Source organism: Osmerus eperlanus, chromosome 20, assembly GCF_963692335.1.
Source record: "Osmerus eperlanus chromosome 20, fOsmEpe2.1, whole genome shotgun sequence".
NCBI lineage: Eukaryota > Metazoa > Chordata > Actinopteri > Osmeriformes > Osmeridae > Osmerus > Osmerus eperlanus.
This window is the reverse complement of record NC_085037.1, coordinates 4,059,489-4,071,587: the sequence shown is the minus strand read 5'-3', so window position 1 is coordinate 4,071,587 and position 12,099 is coordinate 4,059,489. Positions and strand designations below refer to the sequence as shown.

Here is a 12,099-nt window from a genome sequence, read left to right as displayed (position 1 = left end):
AGGCTTTAATAAGGATCTGTAAAATAAGTGTAGGCTATGCTATATTAATCAAAGCATTGTAGGCTATTGCTTTATGCAAATAAATAAATGATCGATGTTGAAAATGGGGGACGGCAGCGTGGGGTGACGGTTCCCTTTGTCCCTGCACTGGAACTCTGATCCCACCAGGCCCAGACAGCCAGAGGTGCAGTGGCACCATCCTCTTCCCCCACCACGGTGATGCACTAGTCATCCGTCCTGCAGGTGTGGTCGGAAGGGAAAGGCGTTGCAGGTTCTCCTCGACCTCACAGAGGAACGGGACCTCCAGGCCCTGGAGAGGCGATTCTAGCTGCAGACATTTCTACTTTAAAGAAGACCCATAACAAAATTCACCGTACTGCAGCAATGCTGCTCTATTTGGCATCACAACTACAGACACTGTCACCAACTTTGACCTGATGTCATTACCACCCGAGTATTGGCCATGGTAGCTATATTACTAATAACCCTCTTAACATAGCCACAACAATCAAAACATTAACACAACATTACTAAAACACAATTCAAAACATGAATTTGAGCCTTGGAATATTGGTGTTGAATGAATCTTATTATTAAAATGTATCGAGATACGCGATCAAATATCATCGACATGTGGTGAGAGTCTGGGAAGTTATAGAAAAAATTATATCACAAAACTGCACGTGCCTGTTTGTGTTTACACTTTGACGTGGTGACGTCACATAGGACCCCACCCCACCGGGCGCCGTTTAGTAGCATGTGAGAACACACAATTACTGAGCAAAGTGAGGAACCTTTGACCAAAAAAGAACTGCATAAACATCGTCCAGGATGGAGGATGCAGATCAAGGTAAAACTCTTGAGATATCATGCACGTATCATGCAACAATTGAAAAGTGATCTAGCTACTAGTTTGTCTCTCACTAAAATTAGCAAGCTAGCTCTGTGAGCTAATCAGAAGTGAAACATATGCCAGCTAGCTGTCTATGTTCAGGATTCTGTTGAATTTTGTAGACGGATAAAAGTGATTTTGAAGTATTTAGAATACCCGGAAGAAAGCAGTGTATAACACTCACACTGCTCTGGATAAGAGCGTCTGCTAAATGACTAAAATGTATAACAGAAATGCCGAAAGTTGCACAAATCAAATGTAAATCAGGAAGTTTCGAAATTATATCCTTAAACTTGAGTAATCTTGACCAAAATTACACTAACAAACATTAAACATGATGCAATTATGATTAAACGATTTATTATTATTATGCCGTCCCAACTGGCAAATGGCTTTCTAGAATTATCTACAGCTGTGCATGCCTTGCTCTGTGACAATTTCAGGACATGGCAGAACTGTACCATATGTTGTCTCCTCAAAGACTTTTAAATACCTCTGCCTATCATCTATTTCTCTCGACTTATAACTACTTATAACCAATACTTTACAACAGCAAAATTGAATTTGATATGCTTATATTTGTCTGTATTTTACTCTATGGCTGCTAAATGGATGCTGTGAACCATTGTTAAGTCATTATTGAGTTATTTGTGGTACACTGAATTAAGTTTCTCCTTTCCAAGTTGCCTTGGACTTGTGATTGGTTTTGATAGGTTTTTAAGTGGCTTTGCAAGCTTGTTTACTGTTCACACATTCCCACTTTTCTATATTTCTATCTTCACTTTTTACCGCTGAAAGCAACATCAAAAGGGTGCAGCTTCGGTTCAGCATGCCTGTAGACTGTTTTGAATTATTGTTGTTGGGCAAGCTATAACCTTCCCAGCAGTTGTGCAATGCATAATGGGAGGGCAAACTGGCACTAGTCAGTGTGTGTATGTAAGGGGCAGGTTACCACTCAATAGTCTTGCTAGGAGGCCAAGTCAACACAGCACCCCTCCAGGGTGTGGGAGGAGGTTGCGACACTGGTTAGATGCAGGGCCCTGCAGGGAGCGGAAAGTGCCTTCTTCCTGGTCTCCTACTCCCCCTGCCTGAGTCTTGTCTGTCCCGCTGGGTCATCCATCTGCCTCTCCTCCCTGGCCTCCTCCTCCTCCTCCTTCTCCGCCCAGGTACACATGCTCTGTCCTCACCTCTGGCATGGGTACATGTGTGGTTCACACATGGTGGTTCCGTTTGCAAAAAGTGACGGACTGTGTTGCAATGGAAGTCACATCTAGATCTTGACTGCAGTTTTATACCTTTTTGTATTTGTATTTTTATATATATATATATATAGCTATGTGTATATATAGCCTCGGATTCTAGCGCTAGAGATTCTCAAGTTTCACTTTGTATGATAAAAGTATATTAGTATAGCAATTTGTGTATGGATTAAACACAACAAAAAACATCTAATATAGGCTAGCACTTTTAGTCGTGCTGCCATGACAACAGAGTGAAGTTCAGGTCTTGTTCTGCTACTTCTTTGACACAGAACAAAACCTGTACATATATATATCATTGTTTTAATGCCAGTTGTGTTTACTTAGTAGAGGAAGTGGCAGGTAGGTACAAGCACATGCTTAGAACGTTTTCTTGCTGTCCCATTTTTGTATGATAGGTTATTGCTCTCCCTGGTGTCCAAGGTTTTCCTTTAAAACTAGATTTGGTTTCCTGCTAGCTTTAATACACAGTCTTGCATAACATCAACTCTGGCAACAGGCATCTCTTGGACATTGTCTTCACAAAATGAGCTTGTCAGAGGAATGCAGTTCCAGTGTAATATAAAACTGTATTTCCTGTTGAAAACCTGACCTGTCTATGTTTTCCAGGTATAACTCATGCAAACCTTCAGTTGTTCAAGGTTGTCGTGGTAGTGCCATGGTTCCAACCTATCTGCACTTTTAGTCGTGCTGCCATGACAACAGAGGGAAGTTCAGGTTTTGTTCTGTGTCAAAGAAGAAGCTTTCTGCTCCATGCTATCATAATGACCGCTAAACGTCTTTCAATGCTTATAGCACTATAACACCAGACTAAATGAAGACTACATGGTAGTTGCTTACTGCTGTTAAATAAAATCCTCTCCTTACAGTGTATCTCCTAATGTAAAGTTAATTACAATTCTTTCCTATATAGTCATCTTAAGTGGCACCGTTCAATGAAGACCAGAATTTTTGGTTGGTTTTTACAATAAGCAAAATAGTTAAATTGTTGTGTCATGAAAAAAAAGATTTCTGAACGGCCAAATCTCAGTCTTCAAGCCTATTTGGTCAGTTTAGATGGTCTTGTTGATAACAAACAGCTCTTTCTTTTCCCATTTCTGTCTATTCAACGTTGTTACCATTGGTAACCTACTGTACTAGCGAATGCATTCAGGGTGATGTTTTCACCGCTCACAGGAAATGTCTTTCTCAGTTGGAATGTTTTAAAAGACTGAGATTCTCAAGTTCCACTTTGCATGATAAAAGTATATTAGTATAGCAATTTGTGTATGGATTAAACACACACCAAAGAACATCTAATATAGGCTAGCCCATTTTTTTTCTGCCTAAAGAAAAAATAAAGGTTTTATTGAGTTAACTGTATTGGATTAATAATTATGGAAGCAATCCTACACTCTGAGACTACCAGAAAGTGATTTTAACGCTAAAATGCCCAAACGTTTCAGCAAAAGTACAACATTTTAATAAAAATGCTGAAATCCCAAGACGCTTTTATGCCTTTCAAATTTAATGTAAGACTTCACAGTACATAACAGAGAGCACCATGAAACGGCTGTTTCAAAAAGTGATTTGCTAAAAGAGGTGATGGCATTCAAGCTCTAGAGAATGACTAGGCTCTAGACCTCCCTGTCGGAAATGTAATTTTTATGACAACCTCATCATGTATCTATTGAATGCAGTAATGCACCCTAAATAATCCAGTTAGACACCACATCATAGACTATTGTACCACAACAAAAGGTGAGTGGCTTTTGTGTGTTGTGTGTGTGTGTGTGACTGAAAGATGGGGCCGCTTGGAAGACCCTTGATGTCCTTTGTAGGCTAGGGCTATACAAGATCATTTTTTTGATAAGTATTCTTCATATGCAGGGCAACTTAAACTTACCCCTGCTTTCTCACAAATATTGCCCTGTGAATGTCAGTGCGAAGACAGGTCATGGCCCAGGTTGTTGTGATTAGATTAACATTTGGCTAAACTGGCTGGACTGAGAGGGGTTTGTGACCAGAGGAAGTCTTTCAGAGGAAGCTCAATCAATGAATCCAGTGACACACATTTGGTTGAAAATACATTGATATCATAAAGGCAAAACTTCTTCAGATACAATATCTGTTATGGACTTGGGTATGTATCCAGGATTTTGTCAAGTGAGTTGACCAAAAATGTTGTAGACCAACAATCGGTTGTCTTTTATCTTGTGAAATTGCTGTTTAGTGCACAGACAGATCCAGTTTTCCTGGCTGGCATAGATTTTTGTACCGGTGGAATCTGTTCTCATGTTTTCCACCTGAGCCATCTTTGTTCAGGCTCTCATTTGGAATTCCTGAAACGTTCCATGAAATAGGCCTGTCAAAAACATTTTCGAATAAGGTTCCTCGCGTCACAACAATTATCACAGTACTAAGTGAATATTGGCACTGGAATCATGGCAAATTGAAGTCTCTGAATTCCCCCAGTGTTCTACCGTGGGCAATGTTTTGGGTTAGTTTTCCATCAGCCTGTGAGATCTGGCCAGGTTGAGATCTCACCTGTCTGTCAGCCCCAGAGGTAAAACAAGGAGACAGAGGCGATTCCAACCTGACACAGAGGGGAGAAACTTGGGGCCTCGCTGTAAAACCAGACAGCCCACATTTCCAGAAATCCTGTCTTGCCCCCAGGCTGAGTATGTCCATGGTACAATAAGGCGTATTCCAAGCATTGATCTACTCTACATTCTCACATCTCTAAAAGGAGGCCGGGAACAAGCTACTTGGAGGGTGGGGGGGGACAGTTTTCAGTTGGGAGGAACCTCAAGGAAAACGTCTCCTGTAGAACTTCCTTTTCTAGGTCGCGCGGAAAAGAAAACAAACAGGTTTCTAGAGCCCCTTTATTGAAGGCTGACACTCGGATACCAGTAGGAGGAAATCAGGACAGATCTTTCTGGGGAGAGGAACACCTGCAAAACCCTGAGTCTCCAGGGTCAACTTCCAAACGACCGCCTCACTGTCATGGGAACTCTCAGGGGAGGCCTTTTGTCTGAAAGGGGGTCACAGCATCATTTAAGGAGTACGGTCCCGGTGTAATATTTGGATTCACCTCCTTTTGTTCCACTCGTTTCTAGAAGGAATAGTTTGTAATTTCTGAGATTAGTTTGAAATGGGGAAAAAAATGAGTAGGCTATCCATTTCTTTGGAAAGCCCCCTTTATTTTCAGTCTTGCATGCAATATCTGCATTGTCCCCCACTATTCAGTATCTAGGCCTGTGTTCAGAGGGCAACAAGCATTTTAAGTGGGCCTAATCGCTGGCTTTTCCCCCATGATGCTTTGCCCTGGGAACTTTCTGGGCGTGCTTTAGTGTGAACACGGACGGGACATGAGTCGTTCAGCATCCCATGATTCTCGTTTGTCCACTATCATGTGACACGGTGTGCCGGGAATAATTGGCTAATTGATCCTTCGCTGTGCTTCATTAACCGCCTTAAAGAACCGCCTTTGTTCCCTGTTTTGGTCATGGTCAGGGCTGTTTTTGTTTTTTATTTCATCACATCAAGTTGGGTCTGGCCTTTTCTAGAAATATGTTTTTGTATTTTATTTTACTGTTCTTAATAATGTCGTTTTTGGACAGCGGTGGGACTTTATTGAGAGACAGTTGGAGACTGAGACAGGAAAGCAGGTAGAGAGAGAGAGAGGGGCGGACAAGCAGGAAGTAGCCTGGGCTGGCAACTAACTCTGGCCATTGCGTTAAGGCCTTAGTCTTAGGGGCACATGTTCTTCCCACGATGAGCCACCGATTTGTTTCATTTGAGTTTATGCGGGGAATAAGTGAATTTGTGTTTTTGTATTTGTAAAAGGTCTGAGAAATCTAAATGTTGTTTAATCATTCATGGACGATTTCTCTCACTTCCATAGAGCTACAATCATGATGTTTTTCTGTATCAATTTTTATCTAGAACTAGAATCTCCTGTAACCAGAAGTAAATTCAGGGAACTATAAATGGAGAAGTTCCTTTTGAATAAAAAAACATTGATTAAAAAGATGAATTGAATACAGAATACAGTCTTGTGTTCTCTGAATTGTTCCTCAGAGCCAGGTAGGCAGGATATGTTGAGGTTGGTAACTACAGGGTGTTGGTCACACTTGTTACATCACTATTTATTTAGTAATAAGAGGGTAAACATCCGGGATCTGACAGTACATTATACTGCAGAGAGAGAGGAGGCTGCAAGGTTTGTGTGTGTGTGTGTGTGTGTGTGTGTGTGTGTGTGTGCGCGCATGGGTATCTGGTCTGCGTGCTCTTTTTGTGGTGTTCTGCTGTGTGTGTGTGCGTGTGTGTGCATTCATCTGTGTGTGTGCTATATAATACTGTACAACACAATGCAGTACTGTACAGTGTGTCCTTCAAGGAACTCAGTGACTGCCAGCATTGTGAGGGCTCACTGTAACTGGACTCCCTGTAGCACAGCCATGCTAACACAGACTGACCTCCTGTCTTCCAGCCCCACTGGAAAGCCATCCCTCACTATTATCCTATTAGCCCTCAGTGTTCCTGCTATGGAGCTCCTCTATTAGGGGGAGTGAGTTGGCTATGTGCTGTATATTAAAAAAGCTCAATATGGTCTGGATGGATGCTGGTGTAAGGAGACTTTTATGTAAGTTCATTCCGAAGAACACAGCTAGGCCTATAAGCAGGAATGTTTTTATTGTTATTATTTTGACACAAAAGCCATCTTACACAAGCCTGTGCCTCATCCTAAAATGCTCCAAGACAGGAGACGCACTGAGGAAGAAAAAAATGTAAATAGGCCAAGTCTATTTTTTTGTTTTGAAATGGCATACAATACAAGGCCCAGACCTAGTACCACTCTCTATTCAAGACTGATGTTTCACAGCCTGAGGGGGATGCAATGGAGAGCTATAGTCGAACTGAAGTGTGTGAGAGTTTCCATCATGGAAACCGAATGCAGCTGCTTACATTGATAGAGACCTGTGTGTGTGTATGTGTGTGAGAGACAGAGAGTGCTGGCAGTACTGATTCCAAGGACACCATTTCTAAACCCCGATGCTAAAGTGAGGTCATCTTTTGTGTTTGTGTGTAGCATTGATATGTATACATTTAACACACACAGTCAGTGACACACACACTGTCGCAAGCGTGCACACACAGACACATGCCGTGATTCACATACACACACACACACACACACACAGTGACACACACAGCCCCCGTTTTGTTTTCCACGTACTGGAGGATATATTGTGTTTTACACGAGCTGTAGCACGACTCCCAAGCTGGACAGTTTGAACTGGATTAGCGGAGCTGTAATCTGGGACACTGCAGATTATGCCTTCTATCTCACGGACTTGCCCCGTCGAGTCACGTGACCACCCATCAAACGGGACCTCATTTTTCCTGAGATGACAAGATGGATGACGGAGGGGAGGGCGGGCGGGAGAGAGAGAGAGAGAGAGACATCGAGGCTGGGACAGTGTCGCTGTCGCACGGAGGGGGCTACGCGTCCACGGCTAACGCTAACCGACTAGCGTCTTTACCCGTCCTCCTTTGACCAAACCCACGGACCAAACCCACGGACCTATGCCACGTTGGCCTTTTGGGATTCCCGTGAGAGAAAGAGAGGGAGACCGAGAGGGAGGAGGAGGAGGGACTGGGGCGAGGCTGAGGTAACTTATTAACACAGGAATGGAGCGACACCCCGGAAGAACCGTCACATGATCCTGCTGACACACACACTCAGTGGTTGGAGCTGGAGCATACACACACACACACACCTACACACTCATTAATACACACACGCACACACTCAGATCCGTTCTGTTGCACACAAACACACGCACACACACGCAGCGTATTTCCTTTCATTCGCACACACCTTTAAACACACACACACACACACTCACGCATGGTGACACAGTCCAAGAGAGAGGACGGACTGAGCAGTAAACAAGGGACCGAGCACGCGCCCAATCACATGCAGACAATCGGCGTCCAGAGTGTGTAAGGAAGCGGTGTGTGTGTGCCGACGGGAGCCCAGCCGGGTCAGGGCTGGAGCGAGGGCAGCATGGATCCTCTCCTGGAGGAGTACACGTCTCCGTTTGACTTTGAGCAGGGTGTCAACACCAGCTACCTCTACCTCTCCCCAGACCTCAACGTCACCCCGCCTGGCTCGCCCGGGGCGGCCGTCCGAGGTAAACCCTCTGTGTGTGTGTGACGTGCACATTTAGTGGTGAGGGGGGGGGGTGGGGGATAGTGGTGTTTGTGAGAGCAAGATTTTTTTGGGGGTGGACAGTGTGTGTGTGCACGTGTGTGTGTGTGTGTGTCTGTGTGTGTGTGTGTGTGTAGATATTTGATGTTGGTTTGCAGCGTTTGTGTGACAGCTACATTGTGTCGGCTCGTGGCACCAGATTGATGACTTTTTGAGACAGTGTGGGGGAGGGCAGGAGAGGACAGGAATGGAAGGAGAGATCCTTGGAGTGTGTGTGTGTACTGTACTACATGTCATGAGCATCACATCCCTGACCTATTCAGTGAGACTTGCTGTCAAGACCAGATGTCCAACATACGATGGTATTGGTCGGTTTCTGGTCAACCTCACTTTAAGCACTCTGAGCAAAGAGCACTGTAGCACTTTGAAGGGGCTTGATAAAGCCAAGGCCAGATAAAAACAGATTTCTATTGTTCTGTTCTGTTTAGGTTATAGATAGATAGACAAATAGAAGACATAAAGTAGACATTGTCTTCATCATTAGTTGGAAAAACATTGACCCAACTATTTATAAAAATATATATATATTTGATGTGATTACTATGCAAATAGGATCGGCTATTGTAATGTAAATCCAGTCAGCTGCGAAGAGAAATCATTCAAATGCTTTTGAATTTTTTTTCCGAAACTAAATACCAATCGACCGCTTGTGTGACGTGATGAAGCCCTCACGCTGGCTTGCTTCATTAGACCGGGGTCTTTGTTTGTTCTGACTGTAATGATGGCTTTGACGAGTCTCCCGAGCCAGGCCCAGTGGGACGAGCGAACGTGAAAGCAGGCTGTGTGATCGTAATAAGGATCCAATTGTGCGTAAAAGGGCACTGCTCTTGAAGGAAAGGGAAGCCGTGTGAGATGTTATGAGGCCAGGCCTCTTCTGTCTCACCGGTGTGGACACGCATGCTCGCTATAGATTCTGGGCATGACAGAGACCGCTGCAGATGTGTGAAGCCCACCAAGCCTGTTTTTCTTCCTAAAGACTGCTATGCACGTTCAGGTACAACCTAGCCTACCTCTTCATTTTTGTGAGAGAGTGTGTGGGGGTGGGGTGGGGAGGTGGGGGCGGCAGGCGAGTGTGGGCTTGTTTGATTGCCTCTCTCTCTCTCCGTCTCTTTGGACTCGAAGAATCCCTGGGAAATAGTTGGTGAGGTGTAACCATGAATTTCTTCATGTCAGTCAGGAATAAACGGCACAGAATTGACTTTCCTGAACCCTGGTCCTGTTGTTGGCCCCCTGTGTGAGGTGTCGGGTGACACGGTTGCCTGTCACTGTGAGGGATTGGGAGAGAGAGGGAGGGGGAGGTGACACCTAATTGATACTGCAGTGCCGTCAGAATAATGCAGGAGAGAGAGGAAATGAGAGATGAAGAACAGAGAGGGACGTGCGTGCGTCTGGACCAGGTGGAAAGAATGAGCTCCGGGAAGGTGGGTATGCGGAACCGGCAGGTAGATGCTGCCAGCGAGCTTCAACTACGTGACTGCACGCATTCCTAGAGGAATTCTTCAGACCCACACTTGGCAGTTTTCCCCAATGATATTTCCAGATACAAAAACGGGACCTTCTTGTTGACATTCCAGCCAATCAAACATGTCCAAACACGTACGCTCTCGAGGCAGTTAGCCCATCAGTTTTTCTATTCACACGGTCGAAAAGTGTGAATTAGCCTCAACTAAGCAGGCTCACGGATTAAGTTAGACTGTTTGCCCTACAGCGAACTGAACTGGGATAGACAGATCAGCCTTCAAAGGTCTTCCAGGGTCAAAAACAAACCATGTTCTCCGTGTGGAGGGTTCGAGGCGTTTCCCCTCCTGAAGATATCTGTTCGTGCACGCAGGAATGTGAAGAGATAAAATGAAAAAATCGTACTCCTCAAACCCCACACTCTAGCACAGCAACAGGCTACTCTACTCAGTATCACAAACACATATTCTAATGTGAACAGCCACATCAGGAGAGGGAAGCGATTCGATGTCATTCAGTTCCCGTTGGAGTCGAACCTTGAGCAGCTCCAACCGAATGAGGATAGTTGGGACAACCCCCCCCCCCCTCCCCCTGAAAAGTAGTAGCCTCCCAAATCAAACGTCATGTGATTTATTACCCAATATTATTTACCCAAACAAGCATCTTGGAACATCCCCAATATGATATGTTCCCCGTCGCGGAGGCTAGCTGGATGGATAAGCCTATCCTGTTTTTCTCATTTTAGGAGGACGTCATACCGTTTGACCCGTGCAGTATACAGGTCCAAACCACGTTACTCCCATTAAGAAGTGGACGCAGGAAAAGTACATTGCAACCATGTGATAAACCCAAGCTCTTGCTTGAGGCCTATAGTCACTAAGGCGTATAGTCATCACCGCCCTGTCCTCCAGCCCACCCAAACCCCCCATCTCTAAGTACTTTGTGTGTGTGTGTGTGTTCGCTACTGCTACTAAATGACTACAGCCGTGCGTGTGTGTGCATGCACCTGCCCTTAAGCAGGTGTCTGTCATAAAAGAGCACCTTGTTGGACCTCCTACCCCCCCCCCCCCCCCCTCCTGTCATCCTCTCACGCCTGCCGGCTACCTTTTGAATCCAGAAGATCAATACACAACTCCAGCCTCACGGCTAGTCTGAGTCCCCTGCCCATAGAGGGGACCTTGCTGGCTACGGACACATCTAATACTCTTGTTTCTTTTTGCTTTTTCTTCCACCTATCTCCCTTCCCCTCTCTCTCTCTCTCTCTCACACTTTTTCGCTCTCCCTCTCACACCGTTTCTCTCTTTATCTTCCCGTACTCTTTCCCTCTTTCTCCTGCCTGCGCCCCCCCCCCCCCCCCCCCAGGTGCCCAGAGGCCAGAGTCGCTGGCCGAGGTGGGGGAGGATGCGGTGACCACAGTGGGCCAGTGTGTCCCCGCCCTGACGGAGCAGGAGCAGGAGGAGCTAAGAGAAGAGCTGGCAAAGGTCAGGGGTCAGGGCTCAAAGATGAAAGTCTGGGTTTAAGGCACGCGAGTGCCGACGGCATGGCCAGGTCTACATTTGTGGTTGTGTTGTTCTACGGTCGACAGGAATTCACGTTGGCGTTTGTACTGTTGCGTTGTCAATCGTTTTATTGTGCAGCCCTACTAAGTTGATGTGTCCGTTTGCCAGGGGAGGCAAAAATGCTGATTCCGTTAGCTGAGTGTGTGTGTGTGTCCAGGTGGAGGATGAGATCCTGACCCTGTCCCAGGTCCTGGCTGCCAAAGAGAAGCAGGTGGTGGAGATGAAGAGGAAGCTAGGCATCACCTCCCTCAACGAGCTCAAACAGAACCTGACCAAGGGCTGGCAGGAGGTCACGACTTCAGCCGCGTAGGTGCCGCCTCCCCACGCCCTCCTCACGCCCTCACCTCCCATCTCCACACCATCCCTCACCTCCCATCTCCACACCATCCCTCACCTCCCATCTCCACACCATCCCTCACCTCCCATCTCCACACCATCCCTCACCTCCCATCTCCACACCATCCCTCACCTCCCATCTCCACACCATCCCTCACCTCCCATCTCCACACCATCCCTCACCTCCCATCTCCACACCATCCCTCACCTCCCATCTCCACACTATCCCTCACCTCCCATCTCCACACCATCCCTCACCTCCCATCTCCACACTATCCCTCACCTCCCATCTCCACACTATCCCTCACCTCCCATCTCCACACCATCCCTCACCTC

General features: G+C 45.8%; 1 protein-coding gene across 7 annotated transcripts in view; it reads left to right on the top strand.

Annotated features, from left to right (window-relative positions):
* The first annotated feature begins 726 nt into the window (after nucleotides 1-726).
* The window catches only part of tpd52 (tumor protein D52), a 15,970-nt gene continuing 4,597 nt past the window's right edge, over nucleotides 727-12,099 (top strand). For 2 of the 7 annotated variants that reach the window (XM_062486908.1, XM_062486912.1), the window contains exons 1-3: nucleotides 8,006-8,333; nucleotides 11,231-11,349; nucleotides 11,585-11,733. In XM_062486908.1, coding sequence (XP_062342892.1) covers nucleotides 8,207-8,333; nucleotides 11,231-11,349; nucleotides 11,585-11,733 — 395 coding nt within the window. In that variant the 5' untranslated portion in view covers nucleotides 8,006-8,206. Of the gene's footprint in view, nucleotides 851-7,982; nucleotides 8,334-11,230; nucleotides 11,350-11,584; nucleotides 11,734-12,099 lie in introns of those variants that run through there. The other 5 variants (XM_062486911.1, XM_062486906.1, XM_062486909.1 and 2 more) reach the window with 5 other exon arrangements.